The sequence below is a fragment of the Chionomys nivalis genome, chromosome X, assembly GCF_950005125.1.
Source record: "Chionomys nivalis chromosome X, mChiNiv1.1, whole genome shotgun sequence".
NCBI classification, from domain to species: domain Eukaryota; kingdom Metazoa; phylum Chordata; class Mammalia; order Rodentia; family Cricetidae; genus Chionomys; species Chionomys nivalis.
In genome coordinates, this window is record NC_080112.1 from 30261312 (window position 1) to 30283250 (window position 21939).

The 21939-nt window shown below is 44.6% G+C and overlaps 1 protein-coding gene across 1 annotated transcript; it reads left to right on the top strand.

The window, feature by feature from the left end:
- Nucleotides 1–19183: 19183 nt before the first annotated feature.
- LOC130867817 (ubiquitin-conjugating enzyme E2 Q2-like) lies at nt 19184–20695 on the top strand. The gene has a single exon (XM_057760001.1). It carries the CDS (start codon nt 19273–19275, stop codon nt 20392–20394), a length of 1122 nt encoding a protein of 373 aa, XP_057615984.1. The 5' UTR covers nt 19184–19272; the 3' UTR covers nt 20395–20695.
- The last annotated feature ends 1244 nt before the right edge of the window (nt 20696–21939 follow it).

Below are 21939 nucleotides of genomic sequence, written 5' to 3' on the forward strand. Positions count from 1 at the left end.
TGTACCTCCATGCTGGTTTTGAATTTGCGATCCTCCTGTTTCAGCTTCCCAAGAGCTGAGATTACAGGTGTGAGCTTACCACATCCCAGACTAAATGATAAAATAAAAAACTAAAAGCTGGTCATGGGCGTGCATGCCTGCAATCCCAATACTCAGGAGAAAGGGATCCTAAATCCCAGGTCAGCCCCGTCTACGTAGAAAAGCCTGCGCAGGATCCTTTGTGAGAACAGAAGTTGAAAGCAATGATCTCAGCAATGGTCCTTAGTGGACACCAAAAGCATTAAGTAAAATCAACCCTGGAAACTTTCTAATAGATGAACCAGACTAGTGCCCTGCTGGTAACAAAGCTTCAATGAAGTCTCTTTGTCTAAGAAGAAAGAGCAAATGAATGTAGGGACACCCTGCGGAAGCAGTCAGCAACTGCCCAGGACGGATTAGCCAGTACTTTCAATAAATCCATAGTAAGGAAGAAAAGGGGAGATTAAGCTGTTATAGAATAACACAAGCTTCTGAGCTGTAGCAGCCAAGTACAACACAAAAACCTTGCTTAGGTCTTAAAATATCTTTGTTATCATTAGGACCTTTGGGTAGAGACTAAGATGCGATGATGATGCTGTGGATTTATTGGGGCTGGGAATGGAATTCAGTGACAAAATGCTTGTCTAGCAGGCATCAGGCCTCAGGTTTGAGTCCCAGCCCAAGAATATAAAAAAGAAAGAAAAAGAAAAGGGAAAGAAAGAAGAAAGGAGAAAAATGCTGTTGTTGTTTCTGGAACTGGGGTTTAACCCTGAACTTCGCACATGCTGGACAAACACCAGACCACACAGCTACCGTTGTTCATTTTGAAGCTGCAATTGGGGCATGGTGTTTAGAGCGATTTCTGTGTCTTTATTAGGTAGATGCCGTGACACGGTCTGGGCTTGCTTTAAAATATGCTGACAAGACCAAGTGTGCCTGACATAGCAAGTGTCTATACCTAACTTATTCCTTCAGAGAAAAATACTTGTGTCTCTATTCCTGAGTTAGAGGTTTTAAATAATTCTCAGAAGATGCTGGATGCTTGTATCCACCTTCGTGCACTTCTCTCCCCACAGTCGTTAGGATATGGTTGGCCACAGCACAGTCATCATGATTCTCTCTGTTGCCATGGTAAATATAATATGCCCATGAGAGTCTGCTCTTGATGGACCATTGACCACTCCTAGCCATTTTTTAAAATTGTAACTATTATTTTTCCTTCATGAGTATGGAGTTACAGACAGTTGTGAACAACCCTGCAGGTGCTGGGAATTGAGCCTGGGTTCTCTGGAACCAGTGCTCTTAACTGTTGAGCCATCTCTCCAGCCCCAATTCCTAGTCATTTTTTTGTATTGAAGGTTCTAGTCATTTTTTACTGAACCAATCAATTAATTTGTGTGTATGTATGTGCAAGTGCTATGTTAGGCCATACACATACCACAGTGGACAATTGGTAGCCCTTGCTGTACCCTATGTTTGAGGCAGTCTCTGTCATATTGCTGGTGCCCTGCACACTCTAGGCTAGCTGGTCCACGAATTTCTGATGTGGCAGACAGTGATTGTCCTGCCCCCACTCCTGTCTTGTTGTGAGAGTGCTGGGGTTAGAGACACGTGCACCTGGCCTTTACTTGGGTTTAAGGCCTTTGAAGTCAGATGGCCATGTTTGCATGGCAGGCGATAGCTTCTGTCCACAAATCAATGATTAGAGAATTTTCAGACACTTGTGTTTTCAAGGAGAGCTCTGGGGAACAATGAGGCATGCGCACCACTATGCTAAAGGCTCCATAGGTGTGGCTCCTCCATCTCCGAATGTTGGGCTGCGTCACAGAAAGACTGGAAGCCAGACAAATTTTACAAGTGATCTGATTTGTTCACAATGATTTGAGTAGAATTCTTTCTTAATCTCTAAAGTTCAGTACTTTCATGAGGATTTATACCAAATTCAGCTGCTGCATGGCAATTTTACCTCGGGTGGGTAAATTTGGTATTATTGTATGTATGACGTGTGTATGGCGGGGATACTCATGCCATGATATATGTGTGTGTGTGTGTACACATGCCATGTAGTATGTGGGGGGGTGTTGGAGAACAACTCTATAGAGTCAGCTCTCTCTTTCCATGCAGACAAAATACTCATATCTATAAAATAAAAATAAACTGAAACTTTAAAAAATAAAACAAGGGGGCTGGAGAGATGGCTCAGAGGTTAAGAGCATTGCCTGCTCTTCCAAAGGTCCTGAGTTCAATTCCCGGCAACCACATGGTGGCTCACAACCATCTGTAGTGAGGTCTGGCCTGCAGACATACACACAGACAGAATATTGTACACATAATAAATAAATATTAAAAAAATAAAATAAAACAAAAACAAACAAGCAAAAAACCCTGTCTTGAAAACCTGGAGAGAGAGAGAGAGAAAGAGAGAGAGAGGACTGAATAATGATAGAGTTCAGATAACAAACATTTTCTGCTGGTCTGTTGTTGTTATTGCTGCTGTTAATCAAATGACTACTGAGAGAAACTAAATTCACATTCTTTCAGAAAGGAAAAACCCAAGGCAAGATAGTTTGACAGGCAGGTGCTGCCAAATGTGTAAGGAGTAACAATGCCAACTCTCTAGAAGCTCTTCCAGGGATTGGCGGAGAACCCAAGTTCACCTTAGGAGGGCAGTGTTACCATGACGCCAGTACCAGAAGTAGATATTGCAAGGAAAGAGCACGACAGATGGACAGACATCCTTTCTGGCCACAGACAGAAACACTAGGAAATGATGATAGCAATGAAAAATAAGAGCCAACTACGAGTGGGATTTACCGTGGGAGACGAAGCTCCCAGAGTCAGTGGGCTCCAACCTGACAGTGGGATTCCAGAGGGAAATCACGTGCTCATATCAAATGATGCAGAAAAGGCGGCTGGCAGAAGTCAACCTCCATCCAAGAAAGGAAAGAAAGAAAGAAAGAAAGAAAGAAAGAAAGAAAGAAAGAAAGAAAGAAAGAAAGAAAGAAAGAGCCCAAGCCATTCACAGTAAATTAAGAGGACAGATAATTTTCCTCAAGTTAATAATAAGGCTTACACACACACACTCACTCGCGCGCGCACGTGCGCACACACACCCTATTTCAAATAGTTTTTGCGTGTTAGGCCAGCCTGATCTACAAGGCAAGTTCCAGGACAGCCAGGGCTACACACAAAAACCCTGTCAAAGCAAAAAAACAAAATAAACAGAAATAACAATAATAGCCAGGTGGTGGTGTACACTTTTAATTCTAGCACTCAGGAGGCAGAGGTAGGTGGATCTCTGTGAGTTTGAGGCCAGCTTCATCTACAGAGCAAGTTCCAGTTCCATGACAGTTAGGGCTGTTACACAGAGAAAGTCTGTCTCCAAAAATTCATAATGGTAACAACAACAAATTTAAAACAGAGAGCCGAGTGTAGTAAGCTTGTAATCTCAAGCTAAGACAGGAGAATCACCTCAAATTCAAAGTCAGCCTGGGCTACAGAGTGAATTCCTAGGCAGCCTGAGCTGACAGAAAGAAATCAAAAGCCAAGCCAAGGTGCCGGCTCTGAGCAATCTACTCCTGTTCAAGTTTTCGCTAGAAGTCCTGGGTCAGTAAAAGAAGACAGTAAGCAGAAGGTGCTGGGGGGAAATGTCCCTTTCCCAGGCAGTGGGATTGACTCTGAAGAAAATCCCAAGAACTCCACAAAAGAGTGCTAGAACTCAAAAGACAATTCAGCCAGGTGAGAGGATACCTGGTCAAGGTCAACACACAGCGTTTCTATACAGTGCTAGCAGTTTGTCCGGCAAGTTCTTATATAGCTGTGTTTCCAAAGACTTTTCCTATCCTGAAACTCAGTAGACCAAGCTGACTCGGATTAAAGGAGCGCGCCACCATGTTCCAAAAAAGCTGAAAAAAATTTAAAAGATCATCTGTATCTCTAAAAGTGAAATGGCTAGATAAAAATCTGATCACATGACCTAGCGAGATGATTCAGTGAGTGGTTAGGGGCACTGTGTGCTCTTCCAGAGGACCTAGGTTCAATTCCCAGCTATAACTCCAGTTCCAGGGGATCTGACACCCTCACACAGACATATATTCAAGCAAAATGCTAATGCACGTATAAATAAGTCTTTAAAAAAATCTGATAATACATATATTATCAGACACTAAAACTATTTAAGAACTGAGGGAAGAGGTCAAACAGGTAACTAAATGGAAGTATTTTTTTTTTAAGATTTATCATCCAGAAGAGGGCACCAGAGCTCAGTACGAATGTTTGTGAGCCACTATGCGGTTGCTGGGAATTTAACTCAGAACCTCTGGAGAGGCAGTCAGTGTTCTTAACCTCTGAGCCATCTTTCCAGCCATCATTTCATAAATGGAAATATGAATTGGAGAACTCACCAAAGAAACGTGGCAACTGCCTCCAAAATATCTATAGATGTCAAAAATCTATCAGAATTGTTTTATAGTCAAGGTATTCTAAACTGAAAAGGCAAAGTCACTAGGTTAACGTGAAACGATTTAAAGAAGAATAAAGTTGAAGGCGCCTTCAGTTCCTGTTTTTAAGACTTATCAAGGGCTGCCTGGTGAAATGGTTCCGTCACTAAAGCGCTCACAAGCATGAAGATCTGAATTCAAAACCTGTCATCACCTACAAAGCCAGGTGCTGCAGTAGCCCATGCCTGCCATCCCAACACTGGGAAGGTGAGAGACAAGTGGGTGTCTGGAACCTGCTGGCCAGCTAGCTGAGCCAAATCGGTGAACCCCCGCATTCAGTGAGAGACCTGCCTCAAAAATCATGAGGGATGGTACCTGAAAATGACATTCAGTGTCAACCTCTGTTCTATACACACATATGCACATGCAGACACGTATGCACAAATACACTTTACACACACCTAAGCACAGAAGGCTTGCTATGTAGTTATAATCATGAAAGTTGCTTGGCATTTTTGCAAGGAGCTAGCTAGCCACCCAGATCAATAGACACAGAAATCAATGGAACAAAATCAAGAAGCCAGAAATAGACCAGTAGAAATGTGGACAACCAATTTTTGACAAAGGTGTGAAAGCAATTCAGCTGAGGAAAAATTGTCTTTTCAACAGGATGCTGGAACCATTGAACATCAGGGAAAGTGGGGGCCCAACTTAAACTTCTCATCTCACATAGAAATGAACTTAGAAGGGAACAGAAACGGAAGTATAAAATAGAACTATACAGCATTTAGAAAAATAGTGGTTGGAAAAAAACTCTTCAAATTCAGAGCTAGAGAAATAATCCATAGAGTTGATGTCAAAAGGAAAAATGCACATTGCAGTTAGTGAAAAAAATGGTTTTCTCTTTGAAAGAGCCTATGAAGAAACAAAATTGGGCAAGTTATGATGTGAGAAAGGCATTTGCAAAGCCCACATCTGATAAAGATTCCAGTTTAGAAGATGGAAGAAGCGCTTGAAATGCTACGGTGAAGAAATGAAAACCAGTAATTAGAAGATGGATGGAAGAGAAGTGGACTTTCACCCAATGAGACACAGAGATAGCAAACACACCTGCACAAAGGTACTCACTTGACCTTAGCTGGCAGAGAAGTGAGAGAAACGACTTCTGGGAGGTACGAACACATGTATGCCCACTGGAATGGCTACGAGATGCTGGAAGGCTAGACACTTTAATGCGCACAGGGTGCTGGAGTCCTCGTGTGCGCTGGAAAGCCTGCAAAGACGGTAGCGCTGCTTCTGAGGCTAAGCAGATGGCTTAATAATTCTCTCAGGTATTTACCCCAGAGCGAGGGTCGTTCAAGTAAAACAGGTGAGTCAACTAGACCCAGCATCTGCTTTGGAAGGGCCACAGGCTAAAGAATGTTTTTTACATTTTTAAAATAATTGCTTAGGAAAGGAAGGGGGAGAAGACAGTGGTGGCGGTGGAGGAGGAGGACCCGTGACAGAGATTATCAGTGGCTTACAGGGCCAAAGAGTCCCCCCCCCCCAACATCTACAGAGAAGATGTTGCTGACCTCTGCCCAAAGAAAGAAAACGTGAAGTACCCATTGAAATGTGTCTGTAAATTCTTACAGCTTCTTTCCCTTTCGCTGCAAACTGGAAGTCACCCCAAATGTCTTTCAGTGGTGACTAGGTAAACAATGAGCGATCTGATCATTAAAATGGAACTCTACTTAGCAATATAACTTCAGGAAAGACTAGATGAAGGCTAGAGAGATGGGACCTTCCCAACACCCATGTGAGCCATCTCACTAACATTCAACTCTAGCTCCTGGGGCAATCGAACACTTCCGGTCTTCCAGGGCACCTATACTCTGTGCACACATTCGAGAGCACACACACACCAACACACAGACACACACACACACACAGACACACACACACGTAAAAATAAAAATATTTAGGCTGGGTCTTGGTGGTGGTGTGTGCCTTTAATCCCAGTACTCAGGAGGCAGAGATAGGCAGGCATTTTGGAGGCAGAGGTGAGTTCAAGGTCAGCCTGGTGTATAGAGTGAATTCCAGGACAGGCTCCAAAACTACACAGAGAAACCCTGTCTCTGGAAAAAAAAAATAAAAATATTTAAAATAATACTATATTGTTGATATAATAATAGAAACCTCAAACTTGGATAAACCTTAAAACCATTACACTGAGGGAAAGAAGCCAGTTTTAGAAGGGATCTCCTGTGTGATTCTTCTAGAACACTCTTAAAACTATAAAAGTCCAGCGACAGGAACAGATCAGTGGTGTGGGTCACAGGTGGATGTGACCACATGGGAGGAGGAGGATCCTGTGACGGAGCTGTTCAATTTCCTTATTGCACTGCCGCTCACACAAATATACATATTTGAAGATTTGTGTGATTTTACAGCCAAGGAAAGTGTCCATTCTACTGCATGATAATTTGGGATGGGGGGTTGCTTTGTTTTGTTTTGGGGAAGGTTGTTTTGGTTTATTTTTATGACAAGGTCTCGAATTGCCCAGGGTGGCCTCACAGTAGCCATATCTAGTCCTGAACTCCTGATCTTCCTGCCTCCTCTTCTGTATACTGGGATTGCAGGTGTGCACCAACCACCACGTCTGGAAATTTTTATTTTAATTTATTAGGTTTATTTATTTATTCAGGGTTTTTGTTTTGTGTTTGTGTGAACTCACACACACATATTCCACAGCATCCATATACAGGTCAGAAGACAGAATTGCAGGGGTCAGTTCTTCCCTTCCACCTTTACCTGGGATTCTGGGGATTGAACTAAGGTCATCAGGATTGATGGCAAGCCTTTATTTGGTGAGACACCTCTTTCCTGGCAAGCTTTTAAGTAAAATACTGAAAGGAAATTTGAAGTACTCAAGCATAGTTCACTTCAAAGTTGGTCATGGGGCTAGGGACGTAGCTCGGGGAGAATGCTCCCAAAAGGTCTTGGGTTCCATCCGCAGCATTACAAAAATAGATACATGGCTGGTGAAAGCAAATGAAATTTTATTTTCTCTCTCTCTCTCTTCTTTGAGACAGGGTTTCTCTGTGTAGCCCTGACTGTCTTGGAACTCACTCTGTAGACCAGGCTGGTCTTGAACTCGGAGGTCCACCTGCCTCTGCCTCCCAAGTGCTGGGATTAAAGGTATATACCACCACTGCCAGTAAAAGTGAAATTTTCAATTGAGCTGGTAAGGGTTAAGGAAGCAAGATAACGGCAAGGATACTGGCACCGCTTTGGGTAGAGTTTAGGCTGGCTAGTGTCCCCTGCCCGGCTGCCATCCAGTACTGTAGAGACACTACTGCAGAATGTTGCTTTCCACAGCACAAGGAGGAAGAGTTAGGTGGTGAGGGCCATGGGGCTGAAAACAGATGGAGATCATTAGGCATGTCACAAATCCTCTGTAATATCAGGGCTTCTGGGATGGCATTTTCAATGAGTCATTTCGAGCTTCACTGATACTTTGGCAGAAGTTAGATCAGAGGGTTACAAGTCACTCTCGAAGAGGAAAAAGCATATTTTCAATTTTCAGAACCAGTGCCTGAAGTAGCACTTTAGAACAAGAAGGCTCGGCATGCACGAGCAGGTGCTGCTGGGAGTTGGGTTTCTCTGTGTTGAGCCTATCACACACACAGGTCTCAGAGGCTCGGGTACTCATGCTAATAGGGCCCTGTGGTAACAAACATTCTAGTGTTACCTCCAGATGGTGGCGATGACGAATGATAACTCCAATCCCTCTTCATCCAATTAAAGACTTCCCAGTCGAGCCTTGCAAACGAATGTGATATTCGTTGTCATCCAAAAGCATGGCTCTCTGCCTAGTATCTCATAGTCTGTTAAAAAAAAAAAAAAAAACATACAGTTTCTTTTCCTTTTTGTCTTAGGCATATGTGTGCTTGTCTGTATGTAAGTGTACCGCATGCATGCAGCGCCCTTAGAGGCCAGAAGACAGTGTCAGAGCCTCTGGAAATGGAATTACATGGGTTGTGAGCTGCTAAGTGGATACTGGGATCAGAACTCAGGTCCTCTGCAAGAGCAGTAAGTGCTCTTAATGCTGAGACATCTCTCCAGTACTTCCACACCCATTGCTGAAGGTTAGCTGATGGGAATGTGACCCAGTCAGTGGCGAGGCACTTGTCCATCTCGTGTAATGCCTCTTGCATCCCCAATACACACACACACACACACACAAAACACACACGCTATGATTAATTGATATGGGGAAAAAAGAATATAAGCCCATCCTATACTCTGTATGTGTGTCTTGGTCACTTTGTTTTTTTTGTTTTTTTTTTTTTTGTTGTTTTTTTTATTTTTCGAGACAGGGTTTCTCTGTAGTTTTGGAACCTGTCCTGGAACTAGCTCTTGTAGATCAGGCTGGCCTCGAACTCACAGAGATCCGCCTGCCTCTGCCTCCCGAGTGCTGGGACTAAAGGCGTGCGCCACCACCGTCCGGCTCTTTGGTCACTTTGTTATTGCTGTGAAGAGACACCATAACCAAGGAAACTTACAAAATAAAGCATTTAATTGGGAGCTCACTTACGGTTCCAGAGGGCTACAGTTCACAGCCATCATGGCGGGGAGCATGGCAGCAGGCAGGCATGGTGCTGGAGCAGCAGTGGAGAACAATCCTATTCACAATCATGAAGCAAGACAGGGTTTCTCTGTGAACAGGCCTGGCTGTCCTGGGAATTTGCTTTGTAGACCAGGCTGGCCTTGAACTCACAGAGATCTGCCTGCCTCTGCCTCCCAATCCAAGTGCTGGGATTAAAGGCGTGCGCCACCATCACCCAGCTGGCATGTGCCTTTTATTTTGTTGCTGTTGTCAGTGTTTTGAGACAGGATCTCTCTACATAGCCCTGGCTGTCCTGGAACTCATTATGTAGACCAGGCTGGTTTCAAACTCAGAAAGCCACCTACCTCTGCGGCTACTGGGATTAAAGGTCCCAGTTTAGGCATGGTCTTTCGAGACCTCAAAATCTACTCACAGTAAAGCATCTCCTCCAATAAAGTCACACCTCCTAATCATTTCCAAACAGTTCCACCAACAGCAACCAAATATTCAAACTATGAACTTATGGGGGTCATTGTCACACAAGCCCGGGAGTGTGGTGTATGCGTGCAGGTGCAATTGTGTTTGAAGGTCAGAGGTCAAATTTGAATAGCCTCCTCAGTGGTCTTCACATCATCATTTGAGACAAGGTCTCTCACTGAACTTGGGGTTCGCTGATTTAGCTAGACTGCCTGGCCGGCAAGACTCTGGGATCCTCCCATCTCTGCCTCATTTGCCAATGCATAGGTCATTTTTCTATCTTCACAATGAGATTACGTGCCTAGACCACTACATGCGGCTTTTCTGTCTCTGCTAGAGATGAAGCGAGGTCGTCATTCTTACACAGCAAGCACTCTATGTACTGGGTCATCTTTCCACCCCACCCACCATTTTACATTCTTTCCAACATGTCTGAATTGCTACAAATATCAAGAGAAGAAAAACATTTTTTTCTCTGCTATCCACTTTAGTGCAAGGTATCCTAGTAAATGCAGGAAAATGGAGGAAGAGGCTCCCTAACCAGCCTCCAGTTTGCCACAGGAACTTTGTGGTGGTGGAGGATGGGTTGGTGGAAAACAATTTGGACATCTTCCTGAGAGTGTTTCTCACAAGGTAAACTTTAGCCTGAAATGAAAATCAAGAAGCCAAGCCAGGGCCTTTGATGTCAGCCTGTGTGCTGATTAGGTCCTCCAGGAGCTTTTCAGATGCCGATAGTCTGGAGGGAAGAGGCCTATCAGAAGGAAGTGCCTGTGGGAGATAGAAGACGGAGACCTGCCAGGTGGGTAGGGCCAGCCTCAGCGCGCATAGCCATGGAAGAACAAGACCTCAGCTAAGAAACTGACACAGAATAAAAGAGACTCCGATCAAAACTATGCTAAGATCTCATCTCTGCCATTCGGCACGGCCGTTATCAGGAAGTCAAACAAGAAGGAATGTGGGTGAGGACAGGAGATGGAGGAGCCCTGGGACACTGTTGGTGGGGACATAAATTAGTGTACCTACTGTGGAAATCACCGTGGAGATACCTAAAACACTAGTAAAGACAGAACTTCTGGGAATTTTCTCAGCACAGCCAACTTACTCTAGAGATCTCTGCACACAATAACCATGTCATGGGATCGCCCCAGTGCTCACTGAGAGATGAATGGGGCAAGAAAACATGCTTTATACACACAACAGAGGTCTTCTTTATTTCTTCCAAAGATTCATTTATTTTATGTGTATAAATGTTTTCCCCCTGCATGTATGCATGTGTACTGCATGCGTGCCTCATGCCTGCAGTGGCCAGAAACAATTCTGAGCTGCCATGTGGGTGGTGGGAACTGAACCCATGCCGTCTGAAAGAGTAGCCCTCAACCACTGAGTCATCCTACCAGCTCCTGCAATGGAGTTTTCTTCATCCATAAAGAAGAGAGAAAGTATATAATTGGCAGAAAAACAGATGCATCTAGAGACCATAATATTAAGCAAAAGGAGCCAGAATTGGGAAGAAAGATATGGTGTGCTTCGTTTTCCATGTGAATCCCAGATTTGAAAAAAGGGGGATGGTTGTGGGGACTATTTAGGCAGTTGGCAGGACAAAGGGGGAGTGGAGGAGGTCAAGAGAAAATAAGGAAGGGAGAAATGCAAAGTGTCTCGTACTCTATAAAGGCCTCGCAAGGAAGCTCCCAATTTTGCAGAGCTAATACACGAGAACAGTTTTTGGCATGCCGAGTCACAGTGATGTCAACAACATGGCGGATTAAGAAGCTGTGGACCATAACCATTTTTCTTCCCACAGGGACAAGGTGTCCACATCAAAGTGTGGGCCTCTTCCCTTTGTGAAAATGCCAGCCAGGTGGCTCCTACATCCTAGGAAATGGGAGAAAGTGACTGGGACGCACTGGCACCTTCCCTACGGAGTCCCTCTCATCAGTACAGGCCCACTGAGGCTGTGGGGACTCAGTACCCTGGCTCTTCCATGGGAAGGGAAAGACAGAAGTGAACTGGATATCAAACATTCTGACTTCTCTGGGGTCAGGGGCCACCTGAGGGGCTGGCTTTCTGTCTTCCTTGTCTCAAGAGTGCTGACAGAACTCAGCATGCTTCAGATGCCACAGGTCACTCGAGCAAGGCAGCCCGCAGTGACTGCAGAGAAAGCTTCCCCTAAGACAGCAGATAGGCTCACAAGGCTTGGAGGCATCTCCGGTGAGGGTACAGATAAGCAGACCGGAGCCAAGAGGTCAACATCAGGGTTTCTCAGGGTTGCCTGAGGGACTGATTTCTGGCGTCAGCTGGGAGTCTGGAAGTCTCTTGATGCCTGAGGGCAGCTGAGGACTCACCAGAGTTTGAGTACAGAGGGCAGGCCAGAACAGCTCCTGGCTTCCCAGTGTGTAGGGAAAAGGGGAAGTTAGCCTGTGCGCAATGGTTCTGCTTTGGGGAACCTGTTTTCTGTACCTCAGAGCAAGGACAGAACTCAGAAAACACCAAACACCAAGAATACAAAGAAAGGAAGGGAGGGAGGGAGGGAGGGAGGGAGGGAGGGAGGGAGGGAGGGAGGGAGGGAGGGAGGGAGGGAGGGAGGGAGGGAGGGAAAAAAGCTCCCTGTGGCTTTACTCCAGAGGCCAGAAAAAAGACTGGGAGCAAATGGATGGGAGAGAAAACAGGGTGACCACACTTGAGCAGGGCAAAAACTGTCAACATGAAACACACAGATATTACAGAACGCTAGCAGGGACAGTTCGCTGGGAAGACATAGCAAGCATAGAAGCATATGCAAACAGCATCAGGTATCTAAATATACAGGGCCACAGATTGATGTGGCTGGGTTGGATAGATGGCACAATGTGAGGAGTGTGAACGACTTGAGGTGGTCCCCAGCATCCATGTCCTTGGGCAGCTGTGAACTGTCTGTAATTCCAGCTCCATGGAATCTGACACTTTTTTTCTGGCCTCTGAAAGCACAGGACATACAAAGAAATAAAAAGAAAAAAAAAAATAAGACTCATGTAATCACTACCAATGAGGTAACAGTAGAATAGTCCACTCCACAGCAGCAAGACACTCGTTCTTCTGAAGCACACGCAGAACATTCTCACATGTGAGAGCAGCCAAAAGAGGTCCAGCCAAGTTAAGACGACTCCGGCTTCCTGACCACAGTGGAATGAAGCTAGGAATTGGTAGCAAAGATAACCCTGGGCAATTCACAAATATGTGCAATCAAACAACATACTCCGACAACAGACGATTAAAAAAGAAGACAAGGGGGCAATCAGAAAACACCTTGAGATAAATGAAAATGAAAATACAACAGGAACTGGGGTGGGCTGAGAATCCACACAGGCTCAGTGCCACAAAAAGAAGGAAGAAAAAAGGAGAAAATGGGAAGAAGGGAGGGAGGAAATGAAATATACTAAAATATATGTGATGCAGCACAAGCAGCTCTAGGAGGCACGTGTAGTGGTTTAGGCAGTTAGTGATAAACAGCTACCTTCAAAAAGGAAAGCCAGCAAGATGGGGGCAAAGGTAAAAGCACTTGCCACCAAGCCTGATGACCCAGGCTGGATCTTGGAGCTCTCTGGTAGTAAGAGCCAACTCCTGAAAGCTGTGATGGCCACACTTTATAAAATAAATGTTATATGCTCCCAACTCTAGTGTGGAGAAATAAAGCAGCTGAGCAGTTAAAACCCTGGTAAAGAAAAGCTCGGCAACAGGGCTCAGAGTGCATTCTCAGTGACAGTTTGTGTGAAACCTGGGCCCTACAGAGAGAAGCACAGATGGAGGAGGGGAAGAGGAAAGGAGGAGAAAGAGCAAGAGGAGGAGAAAGAGAAGGAGAGGGGAGAAGGGTAGGAGACACACAGGAGTAGATGGCTTCATTGGTGAATTCTACTAAACATTTCAAGAAAAATTAATGCCAATCTTTCCCAGATGTAACACCTGATTTTGTGTTACCCCCTCGGTACAGTTCGCGCGCCACTGTACCCTACGCGAGTCGGGCAAGGGCCTGGAGATTGAAAGAACACACAAAGAAACCTGGGTCATTCGAAAGAGATCAGCTGATGCCGTTTATTCAACCTTGGGGAAATCCTTATATACCTAGCTGCTGCACAAGGATTTCCGCCCAGGCAGGTGGGAAATTACCATACCAACGATGGAGTCAATGCCCTACAGCTAATCACCAGGCGGGGCAGGGGGAGCACAGGAACAAACAGAATGCTTTAGTTAGCTGGCTGACCAGAAACTGTCCTCAAGATGCACCCCAGGAACAAGGGTAGACCCGGGCCCTACACCCAGACTTTTCAAAATCACAGAAGAGGCAGGGCTACTTCTCAGTTTGTTATGCGAAGTGAGCACTGTTCTTATACAAAGCTGTGAATGACACAAGGTGTGTGTGTGGGGGGGGCAGAGTACAGCTCAGTACCCACTTACGATGTTTTTTAAAAGATTCATTTATTTTTATTTTATGTGTATGGGTGGTTTGCCTGCATATATGTCTGTGTGGCACATGCAAGCCTGGTGCCTGCAGAGGCCCAAAGAGGGTTTCTGATCTCCCTGGAATTGGAGTTAACAAATGGTTGTAGCCACACTGTGGGTACTGGGAATTGAACCTGGCTCATCCGGACAAGCAGCAAGCGCTCTTAGTCACTGAGCTGTCGTTCCAACCCCTAGCTCAATAACCATATACGTAGATGTCTTCAGCAATTTATTAATGATATTATGTAGCAGCACACTAAAGTGACCCCATGAGACCTGTGGATGGCATGAAAGAGTGGTTCCGTGAATAAAAATGAATGCCATACAAGCACTCCAACACTACAAAGAACGAAAATCACATGAGCCTCTTACATGATTAGGAGAATCATTTCCCAGAATTAAACATGCAGAAGAATACTTCACAAACCAGAAATAGAAAAAAGAACCCAGCACAATAAGCGCCATGTGTGCTAAGCGTCAGGTAATAATGGTAAGAGCCTGGGAGGGTCAAAAGCCAGGCAAGGACACCATTTCTACCCTGTCTACCCCACAGAGTACTGAAAGTCCCAGGCAGGGCAATTAAGCAAGAGAATGAAAGAAAAGGAGAATTTCAATCATGTGCCCACAGATTATATGATTCTGGACATAAAAAACCCTCAAGTTTGCAAACACACATATATATGAATACTATTCGAAGTAATAAATGAATTCAGTGAGCTTTGTTAAAAAGTCAGAGATGGCCTGCTCACACTCCCGCAACCCCAGCACTCAGAAGGCTGAGGCAGAAGGAGTGTGGTGGCAATACCAGTCTGCACTGCACAGAAAGAGCTTGGCTGCTTTGTTGTTGCTGCTGCTGTTTTGTTTTGGGGAGAAGTTGTTTGTTTTGTTTTAAAGGGAAAAATTAGTTGTTTCAGTGTAATATTAGCTAAGAATCTTTCAAAGGGAACTAAGGAAACAATATTAGGACCGTGGAGATGGCTCCGTGGATAAAATGGGTGCTGTGCTGTATAAGCACAAGAACCCATGTTCAGATGCCCAGCACCAGGCAAAAAGGTGGGCACAGTGGTGTGAGTCTGTAGTCCCAGTGCTGGGGAGGTGACAGTAGAAAGAGGTGGATCCCGTGTTCCTGGGTTCCAGCCAATGTAGCAAAACTGGTGAGATCCCAGGTTCCTGTAGGCCCATATTTCTGTATGGCACAAGAGCCATTAGCCTGGTCTGAGGTGGTCACGAACTCTGCAGACAAGCTGTCTCTGTTTAACAATAGCCAGGATGTGCTGCTCCTAGTTTCTTTTGTTATAAATGTAGATCACCTGAGAAGAGATGTTGGCTGAAGCTGATGACTTAAGAGTCAGGATGTTTGGTGCTTATTTCTTGCTTATTTGGAGGAAGTCTTATAGAGATGCTAATTCATGGCCTACGTGACAGCTAGCATACAGGTAGAGGCAGACGTGACTAAAGCCCATTCACCTGGTTACCTAGGATACGAGTCTAATGTATTTCCCACTCAATTGATGTGATGATATATAAGCTGTTTAGAGAATAAACGGAGAGATCTTGCCCTTCCATGACGACCGTGTAAGTTGCGTCTGATTATTCCTCGCGATTCCGTTCCAGTCCAGTTAGGGAATCTGTGTTGGACCCACATGGGCTTCAACAGGTTCCTTAGAGATCCTGTCTCAAAAAAAACAAAAAAAACAAAAAAAAAAAACACAGAAAGCATAGAGTGCGTTGCTGTGCACTCACAGAGGGATGCACATGTACATTGACATACACAGCACACAAACTAAAAGCATAAAATTAAAAAAACAAATTCAACTTATTCATTTACAGCAGCCTTAAAAAGATCAACACATGTAAGGATTAAGTTAATAAAGAAGATAGACTTACATATTGAACGCTATAAAACATGGTTGAAAGGAATGAAAGGCACACTAAAGCATGGGACGGCCTCCTGCAATCATGGGTTGGGAGATTTACTATTGCTAATATATCTATACTACTCAAAGCAGAATTTAGTTTCAATGCAATCCCTATGAAAATCCAAGCAGTTCCAATCAGCGGTGGCACATGACTTTAGGAGGCAGAAGCAGGTAGCTTTCTGTGAGTTCTTAGCCAGCCTGGTCTACAGAGCGAGTTCCAGAACAGCCAACGTTACACAGACAGAGAAACCCTGTTTCAAAAAAACACAAAAAAGAAAGAAAGAAAGAAAGAAAGAAAGAAAGAAAGAAAGAAAGAAAGGATGGAAGGAAGAAAAAGAAAATTCCAAGTGACTTTTTTTCCCAGAAATAGAAAAAAAGCAGTATATAATTGTAAAAGATTTCAACCATTAAAAACAATACTGAACAAGAAGAATCCAGCTAGATGCTTCATATTTCCTCATTTCAAAATCTATTACAAAGCTATAGTGAGCAGAAGTGTATGGTGTTGGCATAGAGAAATACATACAGAATGGAAGAGGAAAAAAGAGCAGAGAAAGAAATACTTGCATGGGCATATAGGGTAACATGATCCTCCATAAGGATCCCCAAACTGGCTATCTACAGATGTCCTGGTTGGTCATGGTATTCTATCACAGCCATAGAAACTCTAACTTGGACAACAGACAACAAGAAGTTTGACAGTTGTCTTACATCATTTACAAATGTCAATTCAAAACAGGTTAGGCACGAACACAAGATAGAGGATTGGGCAAATCTTCACAACACTGATCTCAGAAAAATGATTTTTTGCATACAAAACCAAAAGCACAGACAACAAAGCCAAAAATAGACGTGTAAGATTACATCAAACTAAGAAGTTCCAGGTCAGAATAGTTCACAGAGGGGAAAAAGCAATCAGTAGAATGCCAGAAATGTTTCAAACTTTACAGATGCCTAAACAAATTAATATCCCAGACCGGCAAGATGGCCCAGTGGGTAGAGGCGCTTGCTGCCAGGCCTGACAACCTGAATTTGATCACAGAGACCCCCACATGGTGGAAGAAGAGAATGAATACTGAGTTTGTTCCCTGACCTCCCAGCATATGCTCTCTCCCAAAATAAACAAATGCAATACTTTTTTAAAAGGTTAATATATTGGTGGCGCACACCTTTAATCCCAGCACTCAGGAGGCAGAGGCTGGCGGATCTCTGAGTTTAAACCTGGTCTATAGAGCAAGATCCAAGACAGCCAGGGCTGTTACACAGAGAAACCCTATCTTGAAAACACCAAAAAACAAAACAAAATAAAACGTTAATATCGTGGGCTGGAGAGATGGCTGGGCAGTTAAGAAGAACTGGGTTCAATTCTCAGCTTACACATGGCAATAATTAATCGTCCATAACCCCAGTCCCAGAGTGTGTAATGCCTTCTGCCTTCCACACTCACCGTACTCACTCGGTGCGTATACATACATGTAGGCCAAACACCCACACACAGAAAATAAAAATAAAGGTTAAAAGCCGGGCGGTGGTGGTGCACGCCTTTAATCCCAGCACTCGGGAGGCAGAGGCAGGCAGATCTCTGGGAGTTCGAGACCAGCCTGGTCTACAGAGCTAGTTCCAGGACGGGCACCAAAGCTACAGAGAAACCCTGTCTCGAAAAACCAAAATAAATAAATAAATAAATAAATAAATAAATAAATAAATAAAGGTTAAAGTTAATATCTCCAAATACTAACAATTCAATAGCAAAACAAAACAAAACCCTGGTTTTAAAATGGACAAAGGACTCGATAGGCATTTCTCATGGCAAGACTGGAAGCGTTGACTTGTGAAACCACTCACCTTCACTAAATGATGAGCAAAGGGCAGGTGAAAACCACCAAGAGCTACTACCATTTCACACCTCGTGGGGGGGGGCGTGATAAAAATAAATAGGTAAATAATAAAACAAAAAAAATATCCGGTGATAACAAGGATGTGGAGAAACTGGTGCCCTCACTGAGCTGGAAACCACTGTGAAGTCTCTTTAACAATGGTTTTAAGGATTCTACAATCCCATTCTCTCTGTTTCTGTCTGTTCTCTCTCTCTCTCTCTCTCTCTCTCTCTCTCTCTCTCTCTCTCTCTCTCTCTCTCTCTGTGTGTGTGTGTGTGTGTGTGTGTTGTACGTGCAAGACCCACAGTCTCCGGGTCTCTGACTCTCACAGTACTGCGGTTAGAGGCACATGTTGGACCATGCCAAGCTTTTTAGAAATGTGCTCAAGATTGGAACTCCAGCCCTTCTGCTTGAGTCTCAAGTGCTCTTATTGGTTGAGCATCTCCCAGCTCTGAGATCAGGATCTCAGATGTTTTCACTATGGCATTCACTGCAGCAGTGTTCGCGATAGCTAATCTACAGAAGCAGCCAGAATGCTCATTGAAATGAAGAAGCCCTGGGTTCCATTCTTAGAACAACACAAAGCAGCTGTGCTAGTGCATTTCTGTAATCCCAGCACCGAGGAGGTGAGGCTAGAAAGATCAGAAGTTCAGGATCATTCCCAGTTGTATAAGATGTACCACAGCAGGCCACAAGAGACCCTGTCTCAAAAAATAAATTACAATCATTAAACAAAATAGAAAATGATATATATGGACATTATATGTGCAATGGTAATGTTACTCAGTCCTGGGACCAGCGGGAATCCTGTTACCTGGCACCACATCAATGAACTTGGAAGATGTTCAGTGAAATAATCCTGTCATATAAGGACAACTATCACAAGACAAATATCACTTCCATGGACCCTCTAAAGCAAAACTCATTGGAACAGAGGATAGAATGGTAGTTGTCAGAGATCTGGGGCAGAAGTGGAAAGGGGAGATCTGCTGCCTAGGATGTGTCAGGTCTCTGGTAGACCAACCTTGGGCTGTAGCTCAGCTGCCTGGACTGGCCTTGGCTTCCATTCCCAGTAGACTGTAAACTGGGAGAGGTGGCGCTGAATTTCAGCGCTGGGTGCCCAGGAAGGCAGAGGCCAGAGGCCAGAGGACCAGGAGTTCAAGGCCATCTTTGGCTATGTACAGAGTTCAAAACCAGCCCCCCATACTCGAGACTATGTTTTAAAACAATTTAAAAAAAAAAAAAAAGAGCAAAAGGTTCCGTCATGCAAGATGAAAAGGCCCTGAAGATGATTGTGCGACACTGTGCTCAGACTTATAACTGCAGCGGCCACGCTCCGCGGGTCGCGGAGGCGGGCAGAGGCGGAGCCGCGGGAGCCCGGCCCGGCGGCCCCAGGGGCGGTGGCAGCCCAGCAGGCGTCTCGCGGGGCTGCTTCGCTTCCAGCTTCCACACTCGGCTTGGAGGACCCGAGAGGAAGGATGTCGTCGGAGCTTAAGGCTGAGCTGGAGTTCCTGGCGTCCATCTTCGGCAAGGACCACGAGCGGCTACGCATCGTGAGCTGGCAGCTGGATGAGCTGCAGTGTCAGTTCCTGGTGCCGCCGGCGCCAGCGGGCAGCCCGCCCTCGCCGCCGCCGCTCACCCTGCACTGCACCATCACCGAGTCCTACCCATCTTCTCCGCCGATATGGTTCGTGGACTCTGACGATCCAGATCTCACATCGATCCTGGAACGTCTGGAAGATTCGAAGCCCAACAGTTCGCTTCGTCAGCAGCTCAAGTGGCTGATCTGTGAACTCTGCAGCTTATATAACCTGCCTGAGCACCTGGATGTGGAGACGCTGGACCAGCCGGTCCCCATCGCTCAAAAAGCGACCATCCAAGAGGTGCCTTCGGAGGATGAAGAGGAAGACGCAGCTGACGGGCTGGAAGACTTGGATCACTATGAGCTGAAAGAAGAAGACACTAGTAGTGAGAAAAAGTCAGAGGACGAAGGGATTGAGAAAGAACATTTGGCAATATTAGAGAATATTAGGAAGAGTCAAAGGCAAGACCATTTAAATGGTACCGTGTCTGGATCAGTGCATGCTTCAAATCGACTTATGAAAGAACTGAGAGAGATATACAAATCGCAGAGTTACAAGTCAGGGACTTACTCCGTGGAACTGATAAATGACAGCTTATATGACTGGCACGTTAAACTGAGGAAGGTTGACCCTGATAGTCCCTTGTATGGTGATCTTCAGCTTCTGAAAGAAAAAGAAGGCACAGAATATATTTTGCTTAACTTTTCTTTTAAGGATAACTTTCCATTTGACCCTCCGTTTGTTCGTGTCGAGTCACCTATTCTGTCTGGAGGGTATGTCTTGGGTGGAGGGGCATTGTGTATGGAACTGCTCACTAAACAGGGTTGGAGCAGTGCCTACTCCATAGAATCGGTCATCATGCAGATCAATGCCACCTTAGTCAAAGGTAAAGCTAGGGTGCGCTTTGGAGCAGATAAGAATCAATATAATCTAGAAACGGCCCAGCAGTCATATGACTCTGTTGTGCAGATGCATGAGAAGAAGGGCTGGTTCACTCCTCCAAAGGAAGATGGGTAAATAGTTCACTGCCATGTGTTTGGAGCAATGTAGCTTTAATGACACGGGCTTTGAGTATCTTTGTAACAGTAGTCCTGAAAATGTTAGCTAATTGGTGTTTTAGCGAATAATCTGTCAAGTGACCGCCAATAGAAGTTCCAACCTTTTCATTTTGCTTACTGTAGGGATCTTGGGCTGAATCGTGAACCTTTACTGTGATTTTTCCTGATAAGTAGACATAGTGTTAATTCTTTGGCGTCTTTTCTCCTTAAGTGAAATGTGTTAAGTAGGCTGGTCAGTTGCAACTTTACAATCTTCTTTGCTTGGGGGGAGGGTGGGGGGAATAATGAGAATTTGCAAACTGTTGTTCCATTTAGAGTCAATAAAAGTTTGTCAGTGTCTAATACTGGCTAGAACATTTTTTTGTATTCGTGTCTTTTGTTCATGTGGTGTTGGGAATGGAAGCCAGGGCCTCCTACGTGCCACACAGGACCTATACCACCGCGTTCCCAGTTGAATGGTTATGCCTTCTCAACCACAGTCTTTTCTGATCTAAAGCCGTTTTATTGCCTAAATAATGACAAAAACCTTGCTTGTGAATTGATAACATTTTTATGGCCAGGGGATATGGATTATTTCCTGAGGTATGCTGACTGCACCTGGGCAAAGCAATCAAGGCCAAGCCCCTTGAGGCTTATTAGCAGTCCTTTGCTCTTCCTGCTGGGCGAAATCTCCCCCCTTCCATTGCCTCTTCTCTTTTGAGACAGGGCCTCAGGTACCCAAGGCTGGCAGGGAACTCCTGATGCTCCTGCCTCCACCTCTCAAGGGCCAATGAATCTGTTTCTTATTGGCTCACTATTTCTTCTGAAGAAGAGCCACAGCCTAGAGCTTGTGGTTGTGAAACACTGGCAGTCTACCTTTCCGTTTTATAAATGGGATGCTGCAAGTTTTTGTAGGCCAATGAAATTATAAAGTGCGCAGCGTGAAAATGGATTCCTTGAACAGAAGTTACACAGTTAAGTTAAAAAGTTACCTGATTTGGAGACTTCTAAATTTTTTACCTATTGTCATAAAAATGACTGTGTATCAAAGAGCCAATGGAATTCTGTGTGTGTCGATTCTTTTATAAGGCGTGATCCAAATCAGTGTACTTTGCATTTTTTTTTGTTTTGTTTTACCTGAATCCGTCTCCTTTGGTTGGTAATAGTTTGATTTAAAAATAAATTCTAGTTATTAAGTACTTGAAAAAGAAAACCAGAAGTGCATTTTTCCATGCACAAATCAGTTATAAATATCAAACGTGATTCATATACATTTGGTTTTTGTTTGTTTTGGCGGGGCTTTTTGTTTGTTTGTTTGTTTTCGAGACAAGGTTTCTCTGTGTAACAGCCCTAGCTGTCCTGGAACTAGCTCTTGTGGACCAGGCTGGCCTCGAACTCACAGAGATCTGCCTGTCTCTGACTCTCAAGTGCTGGGATTAAAGGCGTGTGCCACCACTGCCCGGCCAATCCATATACATTCGTAGATTTGTGCGTAGATGCAATGTGTGCATGTCGAAATGCCTGT

Excerpts from the sequence above, each read along its gene's own strand:
- LOC130867817 (XM_057760001.1), top strand. The coding sequence starts at position 19,273 with ATGTCGTCGGAGCTTAAGGCTGAGCTGGAGTTCCTGGCGTCCATCTTC.